Source organism: Amblyraja radiata, chromosome 15 (genome assembly GCF_010909765.2).
Source record: "Amblyraja radiata isolate CabotCenter1 chromosome 15, sAmbRad1.1.pri, whole genome shotgun sequence".
Lineage (NCBI taxonomy): Eukaryota > Metazoa > Chordata > Chondrichthyes > Rajiformes > Rajidae > Amblyraja > Amblyraja radiata.
The window spans coordinates 40,536,423-40,564,176 of record NC_045970.1 but is presented as its reverse complement, the minus strand read 5'-3'; the positions used below and the strand labels follow the sequence as shown (position 1 = coordinate 40,564,176).

The 27,754-nt window shown below is 49.5% G+C and overlaps 3 protein-coding genes across 5 annotated transcripts in view; 1 reads left to right on the top strand and 2 right to left on the bottom strand.

The window, feature by feature from the left end:
• The window catches only part of pdcd11 (programmed cell death 11), a 43,578-nt gene extending 34,147 nt beyond the window's left edge, over nucleotides 1–9,431 (bottom strand). The window contains exons 1-9 of one of the 3 annotated variants that reach the window (XM_033034177.1): nucleotides 9,350–9,431; nucleotides 8,544–8,651; nucleotides 7,969–8,118; nucleotides 6,905–7,069; nucleotides 5,895–6,056; nucleotides 4,647–4,770; nucleotides 3,529–3,710; nucleotides 3,192–3,299; nucleotides 1,867–2,073 (exon numbers count right to left, since the gene is read on the bottom strand). In XM_033034177.1, coding sequence (XP_032890068.1) covers nucleotides 1,867–2,073; nucleotides 3,192–3,299; nucleotides 3,529–3,710; nucleotides 4,647–4,770; nucleotides 5,895–6,056; nucleotides 6,905–7,069; nucleotides 7,969–8,118; nucleotides 8,544–8,642 — 1,197 coding nt within the window. In that variant the 5' untranslated portion in view covers nucleotides 8,643–8,651; nucleotides 9,350–9,431. Of the gene's footprint in view, nucleotides 1–1,866; nucleotides 2,074–3,191; nucleotides 3,300–3,528; nucleotides 3,711–4,646; nucleotides 4,771–5,894; nucleotides 6,057–6,904; nucleotides 7,070–7,968; nucleotides 8,119–8,543; nucleotides 8,652–9,123; nucleotides 9,163–9,349 lie in introns of those variants that run through there. The other 2 variants (XM_033034178.1, XM_033034176.1) reach the window with 2 other exon arrangements.
• A 221-nt stretch (nucleotides 9,432–9,652) lies between these two features.
• Nucleotides 9,653–12,577, top strand: atp5mk (ATP synthase membrane subunit k). Its single transcript, XM_033034180.1, has 4 exons — nucleotides 9,653–9,722; nucleotides 10,691–10,792; nucleotides 11,709–11,813; nucleotides 12,428–12,577. The coding sequence occupies exons 2-3, from the start codon at nucleotides 10,706–10,708 to the stop codon at nucleotides 11,805–11,807; spliced, it is 186 nt and encodes a 61-aa protein (XP_032890071.1). The 5' UTR covers nucleotides 9,653–9,722; nucleotides 10,691–10,705; the 3' UTR covers nucleotides 11,808–11,813; nucleotides 12,428–12,577.
• A 294-nt stretch (nucleotides 12,578–12,871) lies between these two features.
• On the bottom strand, nucleotides 12,872–24,776 carry taf5 (TATA-box binding protein associated factor 5). Its single transcript, XM_033034179.1, has 10 exons — nucleotides 24,071–24,776; nucleotides 22,567–22,882; nucleotides 21,638–21,801; nucleotides 20,072–20,207; nucleotides 18,243–18,363; nucleotides 17,204–17,333; nucleotides 16,528–16,692; nucleotides 14,709–14,886; nucleotides 14,452–14,629; nucleotides 12,872–13,683 (listed from the first exon to the last, which is right to left on the bottom strand). The coding sequence occupies exons 1-10, from the start codon at nucleotides 24,757–24,759 to the stop codon at nucleotides 13,466–13,468; spliced, it is 2,295 nt and encodes a 764-aa protein (XP_032890070.1). The 5' UTR covers nucleotides 24,760–24,776; the 3' UTR covers nucleotides 12,872–13,465.
• Between the last annotated feature and the right edge of the window lie 2,978 nt (nucleotides 24,777–27,754).

Below are 27,754 nucleotides of genomic sequence, written 5' to 3'. Positions count from 1 at the left end.
TGATGCATATCCCTCCATATCTACAGTGACTTGCAAAAGTATTCATACCCCTTGAACTTTTCCACATTTTGTCACGTTACAACCACAAACGTAAATGTATTTTATTGGGATTTTATGTGATAGACCAACACAAAGTGGCGCATAATTGTGAAGTGGAAGGAAAATGATACATGGTTTTCAAATTTTTTTACAAATAAAAAAACTGAAAATTGTGGCGTGCAAAGGTATTCAGCCCCCTTTACTCTGATACCCCATAAATAAAATCCAGTGCAACCAATTGCCTTCAGAAGTCACCTAATTAGTAAATAGAGTCCACTTGTGTGTAATCTAATCTCAGTATAAATACAGCTGTTCTGTGAAGGCCTCAGAGGTTTGTTAGAGAACATTAGTGAACAAACAGCATAATGAAGCCCAAGAAACACACCAGACAGGTCAGGGATAAAGTTGTGGAGAAGTTTAAAGCAGGGTTAGGTTATAAAAAAATATCCCAAGCTTTGAACATCTCACGGAGCACTGTTCAATCCATCATCCGAAAATGGAAAGAGTATGGCACAACTGCAAACCTACCAAGACATGGCCGTCCACCTAAACTGACAGGCCAGGCAAGGAGAGCATTGATCAGAGAAGCAGCCAAGAGGCCCATGGTAACTCTGGAGGAGCTGCAGAGATCCACAGCTCAGGTGGGAGAATCTGTCCACAGGACAACTATTAGTCGTGCTATCCACAAATCGGGCCTTTATGGAAGAGTGGCAAGAAGAAAGCCATTGTTGGAAAAAAAGCCATAAGAAGTCCCGTTTGCAGTTTGCCACAAGCCATGTGGGGGACACAGCAAACATGTGGAGGAAGGTGCTCTGGTCAGATGAGACCAAAATTGAAGTTTTTGGCCTAAATGCAAAACGTTATGTGTGGCGGAAAACTAACACTGCACATCACCCTGAACACACAGTCCCCACTGTGGAACATGGTGGTGGCAGCATCATGCTGTGGGGATGCTTTTCTTCAGCAGGGACAGGGAAGCTGGTCAGAGTTGATGGGAAGATGGATGGAGCCAAATACAGGGCAATCTTGGAAGAAAACCTGTTAGCGTCTGCAAAAGACTTGAGACTGGGCGGAGGTTCACCTTCCAGCAGGACAACGACCCTAAACATACAGCCAGAGCTACAATGGAATGGTTTAGATCAAAGCATATTCATGTGTTAGAATGGCCCAAAGTCCAGACCTAAATCCAATTGAGAATCTCTGGCAAGACTTGAAAATTGCTGTTCACAGACGCTCTCCATCCAATCTGACTGAGCTTGAGCTATTTTGCAAAGAAGAATGGGCAAAAATTTCAGTCTCTAGATGTGCAAAGCTGGTAGAGACATACCCCAAAAGACTTGCAGCTGTAATTGCAGCGAAAGGTGGTTCTACAAAGTATTGACTCAGGGGGGCTGAATACTTTTGCACTACACACTTTTCAGTTTTTTTATTTGTAAAAACATTTGAAAACCATGTATCATTTTCCTTCCACTTCACAACTATGCGCCACTTTGTGTTGGTCTATCACATAAAATCCCAATAAAATACATTTACGTTTGTGGTTGTAACGTGACAAAATGTGGAAAAGTTCAAGCGGTATGAATACTTTTGCAAGCCACTGTATGTGTCTATCTAAGAGCCTCTTAAATGCCACTATCGTATCTGCCTCCACCACCACCCCTGGCAGAACGTTCCAGGCACCTGCCACCCTCTGTGTAAAAAAAAACGTGCCCAGCACCTCTCCTTTAAACCTGTTCCCCCTCTCACCATAAACCGTTGCCCCCTAGTCTTTCACATTTCCACCCTGGGGAAAAGGTTCGAGTGGGGGAGGGAAGGGGAGCGACTTACGCGAGAGTAAACAAACGATCCATCTTCCGCCCGGAAGGTGACGCCAGCGCCCTTTTGGTAGTAGGCGACGGTGCAGCACTGCAGCACCTCGCTGACGGGCGGGCCACTGGGCAGCCGCACCGCCGCGCCCGGCTGCAGGAAGAGGGGCCGTAGCGTCAGGTGCACGGACTTGGAGTCGGGGTACAGGTACAGCACGCAGGCCTTCATCTGGAGGAGAACACAGTGCGGTCAGAGATCCAGAGTCACACAGCATGGAAACAGGTCCTTTGCACCAACTCGTCCACGCCACATTCAAACTAGTCCCATTCTCCCAAGATTCCCCATATCCCTCTAAACCATTCCTAGCCATGTACCTGTCCAAGTGTCTGTTAAATGTTGTTATAATACCTGCCTCTACTACCTCCTCCCACAGCTTGTTCCATACATCTACCACCGTGTATGAAAACATGGCCCCTCAGGGCCCTATTTAATCTTTCCCTTTTAATAATAATAATATCTTTTATTTCATTGCACATAAGAGCAACGAGATTTGGTATGCAGCTTCCATCTGATGCCATAACTTAAATAACTAATACAATTTAGATTTAGATACCCCGAGAATTTTTAAAACTATATTCTCTGGTTCTTGATTTCCCCTACCTGGAGACCCAGATTTGATCTTGACCTCGGGTGCTATCTGTGTGGAGTTTGCATGTTATCACTGTGACCGCGTGAATTTCCTCCGCGTGCTCCTGTTACCTCCCACATCACAAAGACGTGTAGGTTTATAGGCCTCTGCAAATTGCCCCTGGTGTGAGGGGAGTGGATGCAAAAGTGGAATAACATAAAACTAGTGTGAACGGGTGATCGATGGTCGGCCTGGACTCGGTGTGCCAAATGGCCTGTTTCCATGTTGTACATGCCAAACAGAACAGTGAACATACAAGAGCCTATTTCTTTATGATATTCAGCCCATTGAGTCCACACTGACTCTGCAAGTCAGTCAGCACCTGCAGAGGGAATAGACAAGCCAGGTAGCATCATCAGTCTGAATAAGTGTCCCGACCAGAAACATTGCCCATTTCCATCCAGAGATGCTGCCTGATTGCCGAGTTCCATTAGCTTCAGGCCTCGAATCTGTCTCTCATTGTCCGCTGTAAGTTGTGTAATTGCGTTTTACCGACATAATGTAACAATTTCATTGTCCCGTTGTCGGTGCAGAAGACAATTAAACACTTGTGACCCGCTGGACCTTCACTGCTCCATCTTGCAGTTACGCTCATGCAATTACTCTCACGTTTGTCAAGGACTCATCACACGATGTTCTGATGGTACCAAGAGCTCACCTTTTGACCTGTGCGGTAGTTCCCCACTCTCTGTGGATCCAGGTGATTGAAGTCAACAGTGCCTGACAGGTCAGAGAGGAACTGCAGGACCAGACTATGGGGGTTCACCTGGAAGAAAATCAGCAGAAGTCCAAAATAAGTCTCGTAGGCATGGGTCAAAGCCTGGGGAAGTACGTGCCACGAGTTGCATGGATAAAGCGAATGTTCCCCAGGACAAGGGATTCTGAAACTGGAGGGCACAGGCGAAAGGTGGGAGGGGAGAGATTTAAGAGGGACCTCAGGGGGAGCTTCCACCTTTGTGGGAATGGAGGAGAATACATGATCCCAAGAGCTGTACCTTCTGAACTTCGGCATTCACCACCAACCCCGGCAGCAGGTTGCCAAAGCCCCAATTCTGATCCTCAGCTGCCATTGCCGTGGCAACGTCGTTAGTGCGGACTGAAAGCTGGGCGAATCGGCCGTTGTCCTTTATCACCTCCAACAGGACGTTCAGGTACTGACCAACACGGAGAGGCAGTCCTGGTGCCAGCAAAACAAGAAAACACCAAATATTCCATGAAAGATTTATCACCATTGGTGAGTATCATTCAATTACCAACTCATTCTCAGTGTGCTCTGGAGGATAAGACATTCCCACCAGTTAGGAAGTTGCTGGGGAGCATTGCAGTATCAGCATTGAATTATTATTGTCACGTGTACTCATACAGTGAGAAGCTTTGCATTCTATCCAGTTAAATCATACACGATACACCAGTACAATCAGGCCATAAACAAGTAAAACAGGTAGTGTAAACAGAGTGCATAATATGGTGTTACGCCGTTATAGTGTTGCTGTTACAGAGGAAAAAATGCAAGGTGTACAATGAGGTAGGTTGGAAGAACAGGGCTACACTCTAGCTTATGGGAGGAACGATCAGTAGCCTAATAACAGCGGGGAAGAATCCGCCTTAAATCTGGTGGTGTGCGCTTTCAACCTTTATGACAGGAATAAATTGAGTGGGGCAGAGTTTAAAGGAGATGCGCGAGGCAAGTTTATTAAACAGAGGGTGGTGAGTGCCTGGAGCCGCTGCCAGGTGTGGGGGTTGAGGCAGATACAATAGTGGCGTATAAAGGAAGTTTGGATAGACACGTGGATATGTAGGGAATGGAGGGGCATAGTTTGCGTGCAGGTGGATAAGAGATGGTCTTCGCATCATGTTCAGCACAGACATTGTGGGTCGATGGACTTATTCCTGTGCTGTACGGCTCTGTGTTCTAATAAGCGTGGCGTGAAAAGATTGGCAACTTCTGAGTGCTGGTGCGTGGGCAATACAATACAATACAGCACACCGACACCTGAGCGTTTGACCAAGTGACACTGTTCAGAGTTACAGGGATAGTTTACGACCTCTTTCCAATTCCGTGGTGCATGAAGAGCTGTCCCGGTAACAGAGACTGATCCCGAGGATGGCCTACCTTGGTTCCTGTTTTTAATGTACTCCTGTGCTTTCTGTTGCGGCAGGAAGGCCTTGGTGACCTTGACTCCAATATCAACCAAATAGCCGTGGTCCTCCACACTGGATACACAGCCAGAGAGCAGCTGGAGAGAGGGAGAGAGAGAGGGAGCAGCAAACTGTGAACAGCAGCAGGAACCGTGCAGAGCAGGAATTAAAACAAAACAAGAGCGATGCTCAGCGGGCCTCCTGCTGCTGCAACTGGGCAGCAGGTTACAGGGAATTGAGCCGTTCTTCCATCTTGGAATGAGCCCGGGCAGCACTTCATACCTTGGGAAACGAACCATACTCCAGTGAAGTTTCCCTTCAGCACTAGGCTAAGCATGTCTGGTCACACTGACACACAAAGCCAAAAACCTGAACACCTGCGTGGCTTGTTTTTTTTTTGGTGATAAGGCCATCGTAATGGGGGGAAAATTACAGAATGCTGGATCACAGCAGTTAACCTTGTAAACTGTGTACGTGACGAACTTTACATTGCTGCTACCAAAAAATGGTATAAAAATGCTGCATGCTTCGAGTCTGTAGAACAGTCTCCGATTAACTGTTCTCTTTGTCCGACAAGTTATCACAAATAAAGAAGTTAACTGCCACCCATGTCTCATGTTTATTATTCCAACAAAACGACCACCAAGAACAAACCAAAAATGCCGTTCACTTAATGGGGCCAAGAACCATTGACAAGCAAGGCTTAATGAGAGGATACAGTGGGCAGCCCTTTACTGGGCAAAAAGATAGTGGGCAACCCTTTGCTGGGTAGCTGTAGAGGGGGTGACCCTTTATGGGGGCAAGAAACAGGGGGTAACCCTTTACTAGGGACGGATACAGTGTGCGACCTTATACTCAATGGGCCCGACTATGGGTGAACTGGGGTTGGGGACTGGACTTTGTGCCTTCCCTCATGGTGGGAGCCACTGTGGGGGGATGTTTTTTGTGTTTAAGACTCTCATTGGTGTTATGTCTGTATTTTTTTTTGTGTGCTGCAAAATGGCAAAAAGCATTTCACTTCACTACACCTGGGTGTATGTGAATGTGACTAATAAAATACCTTTGATACTAGGCAATAGGATACAGTGGCCGACCCTTTACTGAGAGTGGGATAGAGTGGGTGACCCTTTACTGGGCTACAGGATACAGTGGGTGACTCTTTAGTGGGCTATAGCATACAGTGGGTGACTCTTTGCCACTCCGCTCACGGCTGCTCACTCACCATGCCGGCGCGCAGCGCCCCTGCCGACAGCGCCGCATTCACCTCCTTGGGGTTAATGGACAGCTTCAGGCTGTGGCGGTTGGTCTTTGTTGCGCCGAGCCGGGAGACGACGCAGCGCACGACCATGCCGGGGCTGAATAGGCCGGACAGAGCCGTCAGGTCCTGGGGAAACACGACGGCAACAAGAAGCAGAAGCTCGGAGCACAAACAACCGCCGCCGGACAATGACTCGAGGCAGATTCACTCTGCTGCCTGAAGCTAATGGAGACTTACAAAAACATAGCAAACGTAGACTCGGCCCCCTTATTAGCCCTCCCTCTGGCCTAGGCTTGAGGATCGAACAACCCAACAGTCGGAACATTCGTTTTCCTATTTCAAGCAATACTCCTCCTACCCCCATTTCCTCCCCCTGGCCCCCATCCCAGTGCGCACACTTTTCTCCCACCACCAATCCCCACACACCCACAATAACCTTGTTCCTCGCCCCTTCTCCGCACACTCATCTCCAATCCCCAAGTCCCACATTTTCCTTTTATTCCAATCCCCATCCACCCATACCCCTCTGGCTTTATATTTTGCTTCTCCTCTTCCCTCCTTAATTGACACCATTTTGTCTCCTTTTCACCTCTATCCCTCGTCACTTACCCCATCCATCTGCCAATCACCCCGACGTTTGTATCCACCCATTACTTTCCAGCCTTTGTCCCGCACCCACCTCTTTATCAGCTTTCTCTCTCCCTACTCCATCAGCCTGAAGAAAGGTCTCGACTGGTAACTTTATCTGTCCATTCTCTCCACAAGGGCTGCACGACCTGCTCAGTTCCTGCAGGACTTTGTGTTTTACTGAAGATTCAAGCATCTGCAGTTGCTCATGTCACCCCACATCTCCTGATCACTACCCCATTGTCAAATGCACATACAGAACTACCCCAAAGTGACGCTTGCGCAGGTCCCAGCAAGGTGACACTGTAGAGGCCCAGAGGTAAGAGAGGGATAATGATCGGACTCACCTCGGTCAGGTCCTCGCTGACCTGCTTGCTCAGGGACTGTGTGAACGCTTCGCAGATGCTGGTGAGGTTGACGTAGCCGGTGAGGCCGTGGGGCAAACCCACCGCCAGTTCAAAGTCATTCACTTCCTTCACACATCCAAGCAACAGGGTGCCCACCGTCAGCTTCTGCATGGGGAAAGGAGCGAAAGAGAGATGTGGATGCTGCCCAGTCCAAGGGTTGGCATGGACAAGGTGGGCTGAAGGGCCTATTTCAATGCAATAGCTGTATGAGGATTAGGGCTACACAGATCCAGGAAAACTACAGATAGCGAAGCTGGTACTTTCCCACACTGGACGCAAAATTCTGGACCAGCTGAAATTGACGGAGGTTTTGAAGGACGGTGTGCAGTCACCATGTCACAAACTGTACATGGAACAGATGGACGAGGAGGGATAAATTATCTTTGCCTCAATCCGGCTTCCCAGATGGCAGTGAATGAAGGAGAGGATCGGTGAGGGGGCTGGGAGCTCACCTCTCGTGCTCTGTGGTTTCTGAGGTCAGCTGCGGGTGCTGCCTCGGGGCACAGAGGCTGAACGTTGGATATGTGAGGTGAGGGAACGGCGCATTTGTGGGTCAACGAGTCCATGGAATAGGCTGCTGGAGGCTCTGCAACAGGCAGGGGCTCGATTACTTCGGGTGCAGCTCCAAGAGGCGGAGCACGCGGCCTGCAGTGGAACGGAGCGGTGGTGGAGAACACGAACCACATCGCCAGGCCAAGCCAACCTCTGCAACTCCAACCCAGTGCCGCAGCCAGGACTATGGGCCTTTATGGCCAAATTAAGGCTCTACATTTTTAGTAGCTTTGAACTTGAAGAATATCAGTTGGTGCCAGAAACGCGCCAACTTTTGTGTGTCGTGTCAGTGTAATCTACTATTTTATCCCCTCCTGTACTAAAGTATAATTGTTCATATGAAGAGCAAGATCTATACTGAACTGTATGCAATAAAGGGATTTCATTTTACCTAGGCATGTGATAATAAAGTACCAACGAACCACACAAAATGTACTTAATGGCTAACATACCTTGAACGTGAGCACGTCTGCCTCCGGTGGCTGCTTCCTCCGCGATGGCCCTCCTTCCACCCCAATTGGCTTTTTCGTTTTCTCATCGTTTATTTCTTTCCTCCTTTTTTCCACCTTTGGGGCCTTTGTACGAGGCTCAGCGCTGGGCCACTGGAGGCAGAGCACAACATTTATAAAGTATGCTCACAAAAAGGACCGCACAACTGAATGGAGCAAGTATAGCATTGGAGTGAACACTGAGCTATTTCCATCCTCATGTCAGACACAGAATGAAGTTCCCTTTATTCCCCGACTACAGCAGAAAGCAATGTTATATTGTTGATAGCTGGCAGTACATTTGCAAAGGGGGTCTCAAACTCACTTGTTGATTAGTTGGTGAAGGTGGATTGAAATTACGTGACATACGGAAATATTCAACCATGGATTCACAGTGAATGATTAAAAGTGAACACTACCAAACACTCTGACCGGCTGTATCGGCGACAGAAACCCAACATCCATCCGCACATTGGAAATCATCCTCCCATCTGTAAATTCCACTGCTGCTTCCCAGCTGCCTCATCTCCAGGACTTACATGAAACAAGTCATCCTCTTCCTCCTTCCTCTTGCTCTTCCCTGCTGCAGCCTTCCTCTGTATCCCCCCACGGGGAAAGCTCTCATCTTCTGCAGCCATTGTCAACACCTGGAGAGGTAAAAACACATTTAGGCACATCCTCTTCACTGGTGGCTGGCGTTCTGGACTCTTACCAAGTTACTGAGATACCAGATGCAGTATTGGCACATAGTGTGGTCTGGCAGCTGGATCAAATGGATTGAAGCTATCGAGTCACACAGCACAAAACAGACTCACAGCCCAACTTGCCGATGCTGACCAAGATGCCCACCATCTCCACTAGTCCCACCTGCCCATGATTGGCCAATATCCCTCTAAACCTTTCCTATCCATGTACCTGTCTAAATGACTTCCAAATTTTGTTATAGTGTCTGCCTCAATTACCTCGTCTGGCAGCTCATTCCCTATACTTTCCACCCTCTGTGTACAAATGTTGCCTCTCAGGTTCCTATTTAATCTTTTCCCTCTAACCTTAAACCTCCGGCTCCTAATTCTCCAACCCTGGGGTAAAAGACCGTTAATTCGCCCTATCTATTCCCACCATGGAGGGAACGTAAACCGAAGATCGTGCATTGAACGGCCTGTTCCTGTGATGTACAACTGAAGACGGGGCGAATGGCCTCTTCCTCCTGCTCCGCCCCAATGCCGGGGGCTGCGATCCCCATCGTCCGCCCACGCAGGTCTCCTGCTCCTTTCCCCCTCCCCGCGACCCGACCCTCTCGTATCCCTGCCCCTGCCCCCGGACCCAGGCCGTGGACACTCCTCACCTGCCCGGCCGCTCACATGGTCATCGCCATGACTCCAACCCCCGGAAGGACTTCTGGTCGCAGCACAAACACTTCCGGGGCCCTGCAGACTCCGCGGCCTCGCCCAATCAACGACAGGCCGATCCTGTGTGACGTCGCTCAGCTCCTATCGCGTGGTCTTACAGTCGATGGGCGGGTCCTTCAGTCATTAGCCAATGGCTGTCGAGGGGCGGGAGCGCTCGGTCCGAGCGGCCCAATGGGAGGTGGCGCCTGGCGCGGTCATGGTGATTGACTCCTCGCCCGCCCAATAGGCGCTGCCGTGGGCCGGGATTTCCGGCGCCGCTTCTGGAACCCGGGCGGGCCTGTGAAGGACGTTGGCGGCGGCGGAGTGAAGGTGAGAGCCGGCGGCCTGGGTCTGGGTCTGGGTCTGGGTCTGGGTCTGGGTCTGGGTCTGGGCCTGGGTCTGGGTCTGGGTCTGGGTCTGGGCCTGGCCGGGGGAAGGTCCGCTGGAACCGAAACGAACCCGCGGGAGGGGCCGGGCTACCGGCGCGATAGCCGGCGACACCGCTGGGCCTCTGTCCCCGGGGGACCAGGCCGGCACCACACCCGCCCCGCAGGGTTCGGCCCCGGACTGGCCACTGGGAGAAGGGAGAGGTTCAGCCGTTCCCACCCTCAGGACGTAGATCACAAACTCCCCACTCCTGGGGGAACTCTCCACTGCATCACCTCACTCCCTGGGGAGAGGCCTCTGTCCAGCACCCCACCCCCATGTTAGAGGTTAGAGTGGTGGGGTTGAGGTGAGGTCTCCTCTCTGGCACCCCACCCCTAGGGGATCTCTACCGTCCAGCACCCCATGGTGTGGGGGGGGGGGCTTCTGTCCAGCATTCCACCCTTGGAGGAACTCCTGTAGCACTGTACCCTTAGGGGAATTATCCCCTGTATCACCCCACCCCCGGGGGTGCCTCACCCCTGTACCACCTCACCCCCTGCGGCAAGTCTCCCCTGCAGAATCCTATCCCTGGTCTGACCCTCTGCCAAGGGATGTATCCTCACTGATGGTTGGAGGTATGTGTGTTGTTGAGGAAAGGCCCCAGTTAATCTGTCCTCCCTCTGGGCAACCTGTAACCGTGTGTGCATCAGTCAATTCTCCTCGGTGCTAACTCCGTCCCGTTGAGCTGCAGTGTTCTGCTCCTGGTAACATTCCCTCGACCTCCCACAGTCTCTCCACAACAATCACATCTTTCATGTGCAGAGCGGAGCAGTATGTGTCCGGCTGCAGCACAAACTAATGGGCTACACACTCAGACCGCGATGCTGAGATGATCATTGCTTGATGTAACCCATCTTTTTATTCCTCTGCAGCCTGTGTCAGTCAGAATGGCGGGTCATGATATGCCCGGTCAGCACCAGTTCACTGGATTCCACAAGTACTTCAATGCCTACTCTATCACAGGCAGGAGGAACGTGAGTACAGGGGCAGTGACACGGGAGGCAGGGGTCTGCATGGTCGGCTGCGAGATCCCCCCGATGTCTTCTCCCTCGCCCCCTCCCCTTCCACCCATACCCTTCCCTCCCCTTCCACCTATATCCCTCTCCCTCCTTCACATTTTACTCCTCCTTATCTGACACCCTTTAGCCTCCTTTTCCCCTCATGTTTTTTTCTTTGTGTTTTTTGCACTAATGTTGTGATTGTTAATTTATTGAATTTTAATTTATTACTTATTATGTTAACAGGCCTGTTAAGCTGCTGCAAGTAAAAATGTCATTGTTCTGTTGGTGCAAATGACAATTTAACACTTTAGACTCTTGTCACAATCTCCACACATTTGCCAATCACCCCCCCCCCTCGCCTGTATCCATCTATCACTTGCAAGGCTTTGCCGCACAACTAGTTTTCTTCTCCAGCTTTCTCCCCCAACTATCAGGCTGACCTGATGTCACCTGTTTATTTCTCCAGCACTGTGTTTTGCTCAGGATTCCAGCATCTGTAATTCCTTGTATTGAGATTGATTGATGTTGTTAGCTAGATGTCAGAGATCCTGAACAAGGCAGTGATGAAGATCGATCACCCGTTCACACTAGTTCTGTTATCCCACCTTTGATCCTCTCCCTACACACTGGGGGCAGTTTACAGAAGTCTAACAATTAATAGGCCTACATGTCTTTGGGATGTGGGAGGAAACCAGAGAACCCGGAGGCAACCCACGCTGTCTTAGGGAGAACTGCAAACTCCACACAGACAGCAACCGAGATCAGGATCAAACCCGGATCTCTGGTGCTGTGAGGCAGCGGCTCTCCCCACGGCGTCACGGTGCCATTAAGGAACATTTTTCTGACCTTGCGCACTCTCTCACCCCTCGCTCTGTTTTCATCCTCACAGTACGTGCTGGTTACGTACGCAGGGATCGCGTCACTCATATTATTCTTCAAACTGCGATCAAAGAAGAAGGCACCACTGGCAATCGCAGACCAGAAATGATGTGTGGTGAGGATTTTCATTTACAGCTGTTTTTTTAGACAATAAAATGCCAGTACGCACATCGTTCCTTGCTGTCAGTGTCTAATGTGGATAGTTGTTCTAGATCGTGTCGTGCTTAAGAGCTCAACTGCCTAATTTAATGTTTTTAGTAATCTTTTGATAATAAAAATGTAAATAAATTAAATCTAGTTTTTAAATTACAAAATAAGTATTGACAGTAATTAATTAATGGGATAACAGAGGGCGATTTAAGCTCCTACACTGTCCGATCACAGCTATTTTTGTTATTAGTTTGTGAGGGAGTTATAATCTGTCTAATCCATGGCAGGGCAGTGTAGGAGCTTTACTATGCATCTAATGGGTGCCTGCTCTGTCCTATGTAGGCCAACGTGCGATTTGCTTTCTTCACTGCCTGCTGTATCTGCATGTTTACTTTCAGTGACTGGTGTACAAGGACACCCAGGTCCCGTTGCACCTCTTCTTTTCATAATCTAACATTCAGATAATATTCTGCTGCCTTGTTCTTCCTTTGATTCAGCTTGGCTCCAGAAGCCTGTTTTAAGACAAGTTCATCCCCTGCATTACTAATGTCTTATTCACCTCTTTCTGATTTATTTCAGGGTCTTTTCAGCGAGGGTGTAATTATGAAATTAAGGACGAGCATATGTCTTTTTTGTTGGACTTGTGGAAATATTTTAAACCTCTCCAATCGTGTCACTATGGTGTTGTAATGCAAGTTACCTAATGCAAGTAAATCTACTGGGAATCAACTTTGGCAGTGTTTTATTTTCAAATGGAAATTGTCCTGTCGAGTGGCGAGTTTCAGGTGTCAATGACCCATCCTCCCAGCCAGTTGTGCTCCCACATTCACTTACACACTCCACTCCCCACATGCTCACCAACTCTGATCCTTGTGCAGATGTGCAACTACTGCTGGGCAACAGTAAAGGGAGTGTAAGTTCCAACTAGGTGATGTAGATTGTGTGCAAAACATTGATGGATCTTCCCTTTGCAAAGGGAAGATCTACTTCTCACTTAGCAGAAACATTTTCGGGATACCGTGATGTATTTCAGTGTTTTATTGTAAATTTCATCAAAACTTTTAGAAAAAAACACAATGAGGGACAAATTTCTCATTCACATTCTTTCAAGATATCTGTGCGGCAACGTGTCGCGAATGTGGCGGAGGCTGATCACCTCGGCGTGGGAGGGAAAGGCAAGAGAAGGCTGATCACCTCGGTGTGGGAGGGGCTGAGGCTAGATGAGGCTGGTCACCTTGGTGCGGGCTGGGTACGTAAGGGAATGCCACGGATACCGTGGAAATAGCTGCATCCTTTGTTCGTTCTGAGAACCACGTGGGGGTTGGGGGAACAAGGATGGGTAAAGGCAGGTTTTTATCCTTGATCTGTAATCTGTGGCAGTCAGGAGGTCACGCTAGCATGGAGCAGGGCCGGTCACACACTCCTGCAGGGGGGAGGGGGGGGTTGAAGGGGCATCAGTGGGTTGTACACCCCTGGACCAGCTAGTGACAGCGAGGGAGAGTCACTACAAGTAGTACGGCCCTGGGCCAGCGATGAGGAGGGGAGTGGTCACAGGAGGGATCGGTCACTGCGGGTTGTATGGCCCTGGGCAAGGGTGTCAGTGCTGTGAGCGGCCCATCACTGGGGATTGTAGGCCCCGGCAGCCAACAACAGGTTGCGGCGGGTGAAGTGCAGGCCGATGACTGGCGTGGACTTGGTCATGTAGGAGCCCAGCAGCAGCTCCTGTGAGTTGTCGGCCAGGTTGATGTGGCCGGTGGCAGTGCTAAAATCGTCCGTCTCCAGATCCTCAAAGGCCTTGATCGTATCCCACATCTTCACCGTGTGATCCATGGAGCCTGCAACAACAAAGCACGAGTCAGGCATTCCCTGCACATCCATGGAGCCCCCAGTTTCACCAGCGGGTACTGAGACCAGTCCCCAGGACCCATATTCATCACTCCAGCCTGCCACCATCTGGGCTGTATCATTGAGTGTTCACACACTGCACACTCTGGCAATTGCCCATGATCTGTAGTGCATATTCCACCCTACCGTCTCAGCAATACTGTCCCATGCAATAAACTACAAAGGGTGTTGTAACGGCAGAATTACAGCAGTGAATTTACACAGTGCAATCCCACAAATACCAACATGACAACTGCATACAGGAAAACTGGCAGTCCGCTACCCAACTATTCAAAAATGTCAATAGTTCGGCACCTACTTCACCAGGTGTTTATTTCCCCAGGTCCTTGCATTGGGGCACCAGTTCCCGTGCTTCTTTTAACACACTGGGGTTGAGGTCGAGACCCAGTCTGAAGAAGGGTCTCGACCCAAAACGTCACCCATTCCTTCTCTCCAGAGATGCTGCCTGTCCCGCTGAGTTACTCCAGCATTTTGTGTCTAGCATCCGTAAGGATCCGTTCATGCGCTATATTGTAATATATTCTACGTACTCCAGATTCCTTTGTTCTACAACATTTCCCAGGACCCTACCATTCAGAGTCCCATAACTGAACATGCCAATGGGAAAATGCCTATCACCACCTTAGAACAGACGGGAATGTTGATCTTCACGGAAGATCCCACCCTGCCCCCGAGTTGCAAGAGATGAAGGGTCTCACCTGAGGCTAGTATCTCGCCGTCCCGACTGAACCTGAGAGAGTAGACGGTGTCCGTGTGGCCGTTCAGCTCCCCCACCAGCAGCCCGTGCCCGATGTCCCACAGCAGCACCCGTCCGTCCGTGGCGCCTGACGCCAGGTACCTGCCACTGGGAGAAAACGCCAGCGAGTGGATCGGCCCCTAGCGTGAGAAATGAGAGGCCGTTACTAATGCCCGTCTCGGCCAGGTCCCTGCCAGCCACCCGTGCCGGGCTGCCCACCTTGTGTCCAGTCAGGATTCGCACGCAGTTGCCGTTCAGAACGTCCCAGAGCCGGATGGTCCTGTCTGCAGATCCAGTCGCCACATAGTTGGAGTTGGGGTGAAATCTGGTGCAGGTGACATCAGAGAGATGACCAGAGAAGATTCGCAGAGGCTGGTAGTGGTCTGTCACCCAGAGCCTGGCGGGTGGAACATCACAATGTGATGATCGTGTTCACGGCACATTCACATCAATACACAGGTCACGGCAACTCAGTCAAAAACAGCAATTTGCGTTTACTGAGCCCTTAGTATGCAGATTTATAAAATCACAAGAGGTGTAGATAAAGTGGACAGTCATCTAAGGTGCCCAGAAAGATTTAATAGGAACATGACAGGCAAACCTTTCCACTCAAAAGGGTGGTAGCTATATGGAATGAGCTGTAGTTAAGGCAGGCACAACATTTAAAAGACAGCTGGGACAGGTACATAGATAGGAACATTTGAGAACGATATGGGTCAAACGTGAGCAGGTAGAACAAACATTGATGGGCACCTTGGTCGGAATGGATGAGTTGGGCCAAAGGCCTGTTCTGTGCTGTATGACTAACTTGAAGGGCAATGTTTTCAGTTAGATGGTGAGTATATGGAACGAGCTGCCAGAGGAGGCAAGTGCAATAACATTTAAAAGACATTTGGGCAGCTATATGGATAGAGAGAAGAAACAAGGAATTGCAAATGTTAGAAACTTGAGCAAAACAAAGTGTTGGAGTAACTCAGAGGGTCAGGCAACATCTCTGGTGGACATGGATAGACAAGTTTTGGGTCGGGAACCTTCAGAGATACATGGATATGAAAGGCTCGGGGGAATCTGGGTTAAACACGGGCAGGCACCTTAGCTGGTTGGGCCAAAGGGCCTGTTTACGTACTGCATGTCGTACTCCACTGGCTCCCGGTGCTCTCTCGAGTTCATTTTAAAATTCTGTTATTTGTTTTTAAATCTCTGAATGGGCTCGCCCCGCCTTACCTCTCTGAGCTGCTCCACCCATACGCTCCTGCCCAGTCCCTCAGATCAGCTGATCAGCTGCTCCTGGAGGTACCGAGGTCTAAGCGGAAGCTCAGAGGGGATAGAGCCTTCTCTGTTGCTGCTCCGGCACTCTGGAACGCTCTGCCGTTGCACGTCAGACAGGCCCCCTCACTGTCCATCTTCAAATCCAGTATTAAAACACACTTATACTCCCTGGCTTTTGACCATGCATGAGACTTTGCTCCTGCTTGTAGTGTTTTTAATATTTCTTTATTTTGAATATCTTTACTTACTCCATCTTTTAACTGTTATTATTGGTGTGTATTAACTTTTTTGTCAATGATTAGTGATGTACAGCACTTTGTTGCAACTATGTTTGTTTTTAAAGTGCTCTATAAATAAAATTATTATTATTATTACTTCATGATGCTTTCCAAGTAAATTGTAAGTTAAATGTTGACACAAAATGTTGGAGTGACTCAGCGGGTCAGGCAGCATTTCTGGAGAAAAAGGATGGGTGATGTTTTGGGTCAAGACCATTCTTCAGACTGTCTGACCCAAAATGTCACCCGTCCTTTTTCTCCAGAGATGTTGCTCGATCTGCTGAGCTACTACAGCACTTTGTGTCTATCTTTGTTATAACCCAGCATGTGCTGTTCATTGTTTTTCTTTAAATGTTGGTGCTAATGCAAGTGCAGGGAGATGGGATTTACACAGGAGGCTGCCACTTGTCAGCATGAACATAGTGGGGTGGGCGATGTGACTCGGACACAACGCACCGCCAGTCATGGTTCGGACACACACACACACTCACCGTGCCACTCGATCGTGGCCCCCTGAAATGAAGTAGTAGCCGTATGGAGAGAACTGGGTGTCCCACACCGGGTAGTTATGTCCCTTGTAACCCACCAGGCAGGTGAAGGTTTGCAGACTCCACAGCCTCACCGTCCCGTCTTCCGAGCTGGACAGAAGGTAGTTCCTGAAGAACGAAAGTGAACAGTGTCACGCACAATAGCCCACGGCCACAGAATGTTTCTGTCATTATCCTACCTGCTAACTGCATGTCAATTGTTGCACTTCGTTTATGAGGCAAAAGCACGCCAATGAGACTGACGGGGCTGCTGTTAGGTAGTGGCATAGACTTGATGGGCCAAGTATTCTGTACTCTGGTTTGTCCCCCCCCCCCCCCCCCCGTGGGTCGGTTGGTTAATTGGCTGCTGCGAATTTCCCCTGGAGTGTGGGTGAGGTAGAATCTGGGAGGGGGGGAGTTGACGGGAATGTGGGGAGAATTTAAAAGTAGGGTCAATGTAAATGAGTTGTTGATGGTTGGAGTGGACTCAGTGGGTCGAAGGGCCTATTTCCCTGCTGTATCTCTCTGACAATATCATCATCACAAACGTTGGACTAAATTTATGCATCAATCAACATCCACAAAATAATTAGCTGACCAAGAGCACAACGTTGTATCTAAGAGTTTCCGGGCGCCTCACCTGTCGGGACTAAAGCTGGTGCCGTACACGGGGCCACCATGTCCCAGTAACATTTTAAACTCGCAGGCAGACTTCTCATCCATTATTCTCTCCAGCACGTCCTCAGATTCCTTGTCGATTAAACTGAGATCTGCAGGTGGTGGATAAAACACTCAGTGAGACTGCTGTTTGCACCCACACTGAGAACAAGGGCCAACACACCCTCCCCCTGCCACCACCCTCACTCACTCCCCAACTGGACCAGACACATTTCACAAAAACTCTCAGCCCTCTCCAAGGGAGAGGCGAGTCCTTCACCGCTACTTACACCTATTACCTCAAACCGTGTGCTGGAGAAATGCAGAGCTCCACACTACTACTGTGCACAGCTGGAGGTTTGGAGAATCTACAGGCAAAATCTCCCTGGGAAACAAAATCTTGGCAAAACCCATGGAGAGAGGAGACATTTGCAGAATGGCAAGTCACTAGCCATCTTGCAGCCAGCTCCTTGTGTTGGGGTGGCAGGGCTGGGGACAGGAGGAATATGGGGAGCACAACACAGAGTCTATTGACAAAGTCAGTGCAAGTGAGGTGTGATGATAAACAGCGGTTTGTGTCTAAGGAGCAGAACATGATTCTAGCTCAGTGGGCTGTCAAACCTGGCCTGAAAGAACAACGGAAAGGAGGCTAGGAAGCGTGAAAATACCCATGAAGAGACCCTGCACAGTTTTGTACAACACATAGATACCATGGCTTAAGAAATTCTATCAAAATTGGATATGCAGGCTGAGGAGATTAATTTAACTTGGATTCATTTTTGGCATGGACATTGTGGGCCAAAGGGCCTGTTGCTGCGCTGTTCTATACTGGTGTCTGTGGAATGAACAAGCCTACGGAGGGGAATGGGACAATAAGCAATATGGGGAAGATAATTTAACCGTGCATTATAGCCACCACTCTTGCAGTCCCAGCTGCCAGTTGGACCAGTTCCCTTTCCCACTACAATCTCACAGCCACAGGCAGACTGCCAAAGCCGGATCGCGGGTTCCGCGTGCTTTACCCGTAGCCCCTTTGACGCTCCGCAGCTTCTTCGGCGTGGCGCTCCACACCCTCACGGTGGAATCGGCGAACCCGCCCGCGATCAGACTGGAATCGTCGGTGAAATCGACCGCAGTGAGACCCTGGACCAGTAACAGAACAGCAGTGATCAGAGACCAGGCAGACCACACGCAAAGTTGGAAGATGCAGTGTGCACAGAATCCCCAATGCAACCAAGGTAGTGTACAGATTGAGCAACTCCGATTTTACCTTTAATGCTTCGTCACGCAATCAGGCCTTTTGGCCCAAACACTGGAGCTGTAAGGCAGCGGCTCTACCTGCTCTGCCTCTATGCTGCCCATACTTAAGCATTATATGAAGATTCACTTTTAACCCATTTAGAAATCATTCTCCCCAGGAACTAATGGGAACATATTCTATCAGTGCTGCTCCACGTTCAATAGGATCATGCCTCTTCCTCATGAATTTTGCCCTGGTTCCCAATACCCCTTGATTCCTAAACCTCCCTGGATCTCACTCGGCAACGAGAAGCAGTCCACCTCAGTTCAAACTTCCAAACTCTTTTAAGTATGAAGATTTCATGTCCTAAACAGTAACTCCTGGTGCTGAGAATTTTAGACGGCATTCATTATTTTGCTTATTTCAGTGAGATTTTCCCGTGTTCTTCGTGGCTTTGCACCTTAGTTTACCAGAGCACGCATACAGATGGCACAAATCAGCGATTTCACCTTCATTAGACCATAGAACAGTACAGTACCAGAACAGGTCCTTTGGCCCACAATATCTGTGGACAACGTAATGCCAAGCCCAACTCTTATCTACCAGCACATAACCCATATCACTCCATTCCTTGCATATCCATGTGTCAATCCAAAATGCTTTTAAACACCATTATCATATCTGCTTCCATCACCACCCTTGGCAGATGGGTCCAGGCACTCAACACCCTCTATGTAAATAAACTTTCCCTGCACATCTCCTTTAAACTTTGCCCCTCTCACCTTGAAGCTATGTCCTTGACATTTCCACCCTGGGGGGGGGGGGGAATATCTGCACACTACTAACCAGTCATTCATACATCTATCACCAACAGCAGAGCTCCCAGCACAGATTCCTGCGAAACTCCACCGATCACAGACCTCCAGCATGAATATTGTCCTTCCAACACCACACTGTCTTCTATCAGTAAGCCAGTTCTGAATCCACATGACAAAGTCACTGTTAATCCAGTGCATTTTAAACTTCTGGATTATCAATGGCATTACTGATAATCATGTTTTATTTTCTGAACATCAACAGCTGGTGCATAAAGGTCTGGACAATGCTAACTTAGAAAATATACAATCTGTCCACCAATCGGCCCCCCAAAGCACACTAAATATCTTTTCCAGGGAACACCGTACACCTGGACCTCTAACCAGCAGAATATCCTTCCCAACACATTGTGCACTGCTGTTTTTGTGAGGGTATGCATTAGTACAGTGCATCGGCACCTCTAAAAAGTTAAAAACTAGATTTTCACTTTTTTTTAAGAATATTTACTATTACAAAAAGTTAAAAAAATAAAATGTGTTCATTAATTAATGCATTACATAGTTATTAATTAATTAAATTAGACGGTCAGACCCTTAAATAGTTTAACAGCTTATAGGATGGCGATTTGCCGTAGACCCCAGGAAGGATATGTGTCCCGGCATCTTTTTATCGACAAAAAGCACTGACACTGCAACACATCTGCTGCCCGCCACAGCAAGGAAAGGGCCTGATCAGAGGTGGTGATTCATCAGACATCACCGTTCTACTCCCACTCAGAAGGAGCACATCATTCACCTGATAGGCGTTGAGGAAGGTGTAAAAGCAGATGGAAGGCAGGCAGTCGGGACCGAGCTTCACCCTCTTCGTGGCTTCCTTCATTATCATGATCTTGTCCAACTTGTCAGAGTCCTTCAGCTCGGGAAGTGGAATTCTTCAGTAGGAAAGAAAGCAGTTAGACTTTCATTTATACCGTGGGACTGATTGTGATGTTTAACAGCTAATGCAGTAATTTTAAAAGGAATTGCATCTAGTAATGCAGGAAAAGCAAGAGCCAGTTTTCAAAATTATCTTGTATAAATTATCTTCAGAACTAGGTAATCTTAGTTGATTAAATAAATGGCCTTGTAAACAACTCAATGGCACCAACAAGGACCACTATTTATATAGCACCTGTACCATAACAACATTTTCCCAAGACACTTGACAGAAATATTACGGCACAAAGTAATGACCAGAGGGGACATTGGGAAAATATCCGAAAGCTAGACAACATTAACTAATGCAATAAAATGGAGAGAGGTTTAGGGAAGGAATTCCAGAAGTCAGGTCAACTGAATCACAGCTGGCTGGTTGCATCATGCCCTGGTTCAGTAAGGAGACTACAGAGAGTGGTGGATACTGCCTCACAGGTACTGACCTCCCCACCATCGAAGGGAACTACAGGAGGCGCTTCCACTAAGAGGCAGCCAATAGCATCAAACACCCACACCACCCTGGTCACGCTTTCATCTCGCTGCTACCATCGGGTAGAAAACTGTGACCTTCAGGTTCAAGAACAGAATCTTCCCAGCAACCACCAGAGTCTGAAGAAGGGTCTTGACCCGAAACATCACCCATTCCTTCTCTCCAGAGATACTGCCTGTCCTGCTGAGTGAGTTACTCCAGCATTTTGTCTACCTTCGATTTAAATCAGCATCTGCAGTTATTTCCTACAGACTCTTGAACACTGCACACTAACCTCAGCATCAGTGAAATGCTTTGGTTGCACTACAGACTATTTTTTGCACTGTATGGTTACCAGTACGGTGGTTATTAATTAATTTCATTGATTTTTGTATATTGTACGTGTGTTATTGGGTTAGTGGGCGTGTGAAGTATGAATTTCATTGTCGGTACATATGTCAATTAAACACTTTGGACTTTACTAATGGTAGTGCAATTAAGTTTGAATAGCTGGCCAGAATGGAATTAAAATATCAGAGGGTTGTGGGTTGAAGGAGATTACAGATATGGCAGAGCTGCGAATGAGGAGAGATTTGAAAAAGTATGGATGGAGCCAGTATGACTGACCAAAGATCTGGTAGTGATTGACTTGTTTTGGCACAGGATCTGACACTTAATTATTCCATGTGATACTGTGGAGCGAACAGCTCCTGTGTTGTTCCTGCCATGGAGTGAGTGCAGCAAAAAGGTCTCAGAATGGAAGACGTCCCCCTGTCCCCATGAACACCATTGGTATTTTAAAACGCCTTCTCTTGATTCATTTAAAAAATGTCACTAACTGAGCGTTATAGCGGGGGACCAGGGCGCAGCTGGTCTGCCCACTGTGACGGAGCCGATGGAGTTGTGCCAGCCACGGACCTGTTCACTTGAGGAGCATTAGGGTCCTGCTTCTTGCTCTTGGCCCCCAGACTGTCCTTCTTCGGCTTCTTCTTCTTTGGTTTGCCCTCCTCATTCTCTCCTTCCTCATCTTCGTCATCCAGAGGCAGTTCAATCTCAGGCTCCTTCAGCAGCCCAAAGAACACCTGCCAAGATTTGTACAAGTTAGCTGAGCCCTGATTCTTCCCCCCCCCCCCCCGTCAGAACAGCAATTAAAACAGACAACTCAGACAGCATATCTGTGAGGAAGATAACAGTGACAAGCCCCAGCCTGACCTGCTCCATTCCCCCTCCCTAGTTTAGAGATGCAGCGTGGAAACAGGCCCTTTGGCCCACCAAGTCCGCGCTGACCAGCGATCACCCGTTCACTAGTTCTGTCCTGCACCCTAGGGACAATTTACAGAAGCCAATTAACCTATAAACGTGCACATCTTTGGAATATGGGAGAAAACCGGAGCACCCAGAGAAAACCCACGCGGTCACAGGGAGAACTTGCAAACTCCACAGACACCATGTGTGGTCAGAATTGAACCCGGGTCTTTGGCGCTGTTAGGCACCAATTGTGCAGCTGCACAACTTCCCTCTCCTTAATATGGCAATCAAGGTCCTCAACACATTAATCCATTAGAGAACTGGAACGAGGCTCCAGGGTTCCCCACCCATACTGCAGAGATGGGGTGGTGTCCATGATTCCCCACCAACCTTACGGAGAAGGTCTAGGGTCCTGGATTCCCCATAGATCCTGCAGAGAAGTAGTGGAGTCCAAGAGTCCACTCTGTGGAGATGGGGTGGGGGTCTACGAGTTAACCCTGTGCAGAAGACGTAGGGTCTATGAACCAACTGTGTGGAGAAAAGATGAGGTGTCGGAGTTCCACCCACCCTGCGGAGAGCGACCGTAACCCAGTCCACACCTTGGTTTTGTTTGCCTCCCTCTTGGCTTCGCCGGCCATCCCTCCGGAGGTCAACTCGATCTGCTGCTTGCTCCTGGGCATGCCGTCGAAGACATCGATGAAGAGGTGCTCCTGCACAATGTTCCAGATCTGGTTGTTGTGCTGCTCCTGCAAGTGTCGCTTCAGGCACTGGTAAGAGTCCCGCGAGATGCGCAGCACAAACTTGCTGGTGCGGAAGTCCAGCACTGTCTCGTTGCCCTGCATGTGCTCCTTCTTGGACAGGCCGGCCAGCACCCGCAGGTCATCATGGTAGTAGCCTTCCTGATCTCCATGGTACCTGTAATAAACCGTGCAGCAGGTTAACGGGGTGACAAAGGGCTGCAGTCACTTGTTTAATCTACCATACTGTGCTGTGCCATTGGGCGCACTACCTGGTGTCCTTGTATAGATTGATTGGACTAATGTATATAGTATTTGGCTGAATAGCATGCAAACAAAAGCTTTCTTGTACCCATTGATTAGTACGGGTGTCAGAAGATATGGGGAGATAGATCAGCCATGGCAGAGTAGACTTGATGGGCCGAATGGCCAAATTCTTATCACTTATGAACATTACAATAATAAGCCCATATCGAGTGCGAACCCTCCCATTCATGCTCCAAGGGTTTACACACCACCATGTGTTAGAGTAATGGAGCTGTACAGAACCTAAACAGGTCCTTAGGCCCACCACACTGTGTTGGCTGCTGACCTGAGGAAGAAGAGTCAGACATGTACTATTGTGTACTAGTGCTTCAGTTACAGGGGCTTGCACACTATCAGTGTTATTCCACTGCACTGGGGCTGCTGACCTGTGGGAGTATCAGACTTGTGCACTAGTGCCCCAGCTCGAGGTTTAGTGTTCACACTGTATTGGAGACTGACCTGTGGAAGAGGTGTCAGATCTCCCACTCAGTTACAGGGGTTTACCCACTGACTGGAATACTCCAAACCAGACTGTGCACCTGATGACATGTGGAAGAAGTGTCAGACGCGTACTATTGTGCACGAGTGCTCCAGTTACAGGGACTTACACACTAAGTGCACACAGCACACTGTGTATACACTGAAGGTACACACAAAATGCTGGAGTAACTCAGCGGGACAGGCAGCATCTCTGGAAAGAAGGAATGGGTGACGTTTCAGGTCGAAACCCTTCTTCAGATATTGTTTTGGGGCTAACCTGTAGAAGAGATGCGAGACCTCTCATCCAGATACATGAGTTTATACACTATGGTGTACATTCGACACCACATTGTGTTGTCTGCTGACCTGAGGAAGAAGTGTCAGACTTGTGTACTATTATGTACCAGTACTCCAGCGCACCACTTAATAGGGATTACACGCTGACAGTCATATTCCACACACCACTGTACATTGGGGCTGACCTGTGGAAGAGGTGTCAGGCCCCCCCATCTGTGCTTGGGTTGCAGGGGTTTACACACTGAGTGTTATATCCCACACACCACACTGCATTGGCGCTGACCTATGGAAGAAGAGGCGGGCCTCCCGTTCGTGCTCGTTGTACACCAGCTCCAGGTAGAGGTGCACGAAGACCGGATAGAGCAGGCTGGCCAGCTCGGCCTTGAGCGCGTCCAGCGCCGCCTCGATGAAGGCCTTGAGGCCGCAGTAGTACTCCTCGTACAGGGTGGGGTCCCCCTGGTTGCTGTAGGCCGACAGCACCGAGCTGACGTCGGGCTGGTGCACGGAGTCGGATCCGCGGGGCCCGGCCGCCCGCAGAGCCTCGTCCGGCCCCTCCTGCACGCTCGCCTCCCGCCGCAGCGTCTCCTCCGCCTCACGGAAGCGGTTCTTCTTCAGGAACTGCAGCACGGCGAGCAGCGTGTGGCGTTCGCTCAGCTCGGTCCCGGGGGCGGCGGGGGCGGGGGCGGGGGCGGCTCCGGCTCCAGCACCAGCTCCGGTCCCAGTCCCGGTCCCGGCTCCAACCCCCGGGCCCCCGCCAGGCCCAGCTCCAGTCCCAGCCCCGGCCCCGGCCCCTGGGCTCTCCGCCGCCTCTGCCTTCACCGCCAGCGTCGGCGACGGGCTGGGCGACGGCGAGGGTGCGGGGGATGCAGCGGGAACGGGCGCCGGGGAGGGGACGGGCACGGGAGCCGGGGCTGGGGCCGCGGTGGCTGCGGGAGTCGCCCCTTCAATCGGCGGCTCCGGCACCGCCGCCATCTGCCGCTCTTTACGACACCCGCCCGCCCTTATTAACTCGAGCCCGCTGCGCTTTACGGTAGTGCTGGCAGGGCGGCCGCTCTCCCTTTGCGACGGTTAGGGCAGACATCAATTAAAGGCGCATGGACAATATTAGTCATGGAAACAACTCAGAGAAAGTACCAAATGATTCCCTGCACAGAACCAGAGCTTAGTAATTCAAACAGAAGATACTGGAGTATCTCAGTGTATACTCAGAGTATCTCAAACAAAATGCTGGAGTAACTCAGTGAGACAGGCAAAATCTCTGGAGGGAAGAAATGGGTGACATTTCGGATCGAGACCCTTCTTCAGAATTCAAACAGTGTGAGGGGATCCCACATCTATGTACATACACCATTGCCACTCATATAGCCCCCCCTGGGGTGATCTTGCTTCCCTTGTTTGAGGTGTGTACCCACCGGACTCTGCCCTCAATGTCCAGAAGCCTAAGGCCCTTAGACTGTGGTCCACCCCCACAGAGCCTTAGTGTTGGCCGCACCGAACTTCAGTGCGTCCCTCAGCACATACTCCTGCAGCCTGCTAAAGAAATCAAGGGATATGGGGGGAAAGCAGAAACGGGGTGCTGAATTTAGTTGATCAGCCACGATCATTTTGAATGGCGGTGCTGGCTCAAAGGCCCGAATGGCCTACTCCTGCACCTATTTTCTATGTCTGGGGTGGGCCAGTCGGCAACATTCCCCAACGGACATCTCGCTCTGCTGGGTGATCAACAGGTTCGGGCAGAGCAAAAAGGGTCTTTCACCAAGTTGATGGTCTTCCAGCAGCACTTGATATCCATCTCTGAATGTGTCCCTGGGAACAGACCAAGGGTCAGAGAGGGTGCTCTGTTACGGAGTTGTTTGGGATGAACCATGAGAAGGATCCTGGGTAGGAAAATGAAGAACAAGAGGGCACAGGTTTATTGTGAGAGATGTAGGATTTAATAGTAACCTGAGTGCCAACTTTTTCCACACAGTGGGTACTGCCAGAGGTGGAAGCTGAGGTAGATAATATAACTACATTTAAAATATATTTGGACAGATGCGTGGATAGAAAAGGTTCAGAGGGACAAACGCAGGAAGGTGGGACCTGCTTGAATTAGGTTTAGATTTATTATTGTCACATGTACAGAGGTATAATGGCAATCTTTATCTTGTATGTTTTCCGATCAGATCAGATAATACTATACTTAAATACTATCAAGTCAAACTCAAGTACAATAAAGCAATGGGAAAGCATCTGCCAGATGGGAGCCAATAAAAGAAGGAATGACCGGGGTGGGACAAGTCATTGATTAAGATGAAGTTAGACATAAAAAGCTGGATTAACTCAGCGGGACAGGCAGCATCTCTGGAGAGAAGGAATGGGTAACATTTCGGGTCGAGACCCTTCTTCAGACTGGATCGTGATAAAGGAAATGAGAGATGCAGACGGTAATGTGGAGAGTTAAGGAACAATGAATGAAAGATATGCAAAAAAAGTAACAATGATAAAGGGAACAGGCCATTGTAAGCAGTTTGTAGGGAGAAGATGAGAAGCTAGTGCGACTTGGGTGGGGGTGGGATAGAGAGAGAGGGAATGCTGGGGCTACCTGAAGTGAGACAAATCAATATTCATACCACTGGGCTGCAAGCTGCCCAAGCAAAATATAAGATGCTGTTCCTCTAATTTGCGTTTAGCCTCACTGTGACAATTGAGGAAACCGAGGACAGAAAGGTCGGTGTAGGAATGGGATGGAGAACTAATATGTCCAACAACCAGATACAGTAGATGAGGTTGGAGGAGGTGCAAGCGAACCTCTGCCTAATGTGAAAGGACTGTCGAGGTCCTTGGACAGAGGCGAGGGAGGAGGTTTAGCGACAGGTGTTGCATCTTCTGCGGTTGCAGAAGAAGGTGTCTGGGGAGGAGGTAGTTTGGATGGGAAGGAAGTTGCGGTGGGAACAGTCTCTGCAGAAGGCGGAAAGGGGTGGAGATGGGAAAATGTGGCTGGTGGTGGGATCCCGTTGGAGGTGGCGGACATTTTAAAGGATTATGTGTTGTATGAAATGGCTGATGGGGTAGAAGGTAAGGACTAGGGCGACTCTGTCTCTGTTGTGACTAGGGGATGGGGGAGCAAGGGCAGAGCTGCGGGGTACTGAGGAGACACGAGTGAGGGCCTCATCTGTGATGGGAGAGGGGAACCCACATTCCCTAAAGAACGAGGACATCTCGGATGTTCAAGTAGGGAACACATCATCTTGGGCGCAGATGCAGCGCAGATGGAGGAATTGGGAGTAGGGGATTGAGTCTTTGCAGGAAGCAGGGTGGGAAGAAGTGTAGTTTTTTAGATAGTTGTGGGAGTCAGTGGGTTTGTAATAGACATCAGTCAATAGTCTATTTCTTGTGATGGAGATTGTGAAATCAAGAAAGGGGAGGGAGGTGTTGGAGATGGTTCAAGTAAATTTGAGTGCAGGGTGAAAATTGGTGGTGAAGTTGATGAAGTCCATGAGTTCTGCATGGGTGCAGGAGGTAACACCGATGCCGTCATAAATGTAACAGAGATGGAGTTTGGGGATAGGGCCAGTGTATGCCTGGAACAGGGATGTTCAACGTACCCTACGTAGAGACATAGCTGGGGCCTATGCGGGTGCCAATAGCTACGCCTTGGACTTGAAGGAAGTGGTAGGAGTCAAAGGAGAAGTTGTTGAGGGTGAGGACCAGCTCGGCTGGGCGGAGTAAAGTGTTAGTAGAGGGAAATTGGATGGCTCTGCAGACGAGGAAGAAACTGAGGGCTTTAAGGCCTTCCTGGTGGGGGATGGAGCTGTAGAGTGGCTGAATGTCCATAGTAAAGATGAGGGTGTGGGGGCTCGGAACGCGGAAATCATTAAAGAGACGCAGGGCATGTGAGGTATCTGGGAGGTTGTGTGAGGTCGGGAGAGATTAGACCAGGGGGGATAGGATGGAGTCGAGGTGCGTGGAAATCATTTATGTGGGA

What these genes read in the sequence shown, in the direction of transcription:
- atp5mk (XM_033034180.1), top strand. Translation starts at nt 10,706, where the DNA reads ATGGCGGGTCATGATATGCCCGGTCAGCACCAGTTCACTGGATTCCAC. An exon ending in CTATCACAGGCAGGAGGAAC is followed by an intron (nt 10,793 to 11,708) that starts GTGAGTACAGGG and finishes TCATCCTCACAG; the next exon opens with TACGTGCTGGTTACGTACGC.
- taf5 (XM_033034179.1), bottom strand. Translation starts at nt 24,759, where the DNA reads ATGGCGGCGGTGCCGGAGCCGCCGATTGAAGGGGCGACTCCCGCAGCC. An exon ending in GCCCGCCTCTTCTTCCATAG is followed by an intron (nt 22,883 to 24,070) that starts GTCAGCGCCAAT and finishes GGTTTATTACAG; the next exon opens with GTACCATGGAGATCAGGAAG. An exon ending in AATGCTCCTCAAGTGAACAG is followed by an intron (nt 20,208 to 21,637) that starts GTCCGTGGCTGG and finishes TTCCTACTGAAG; the next exon opens with AATTCCACTTCCCGAGCTGA.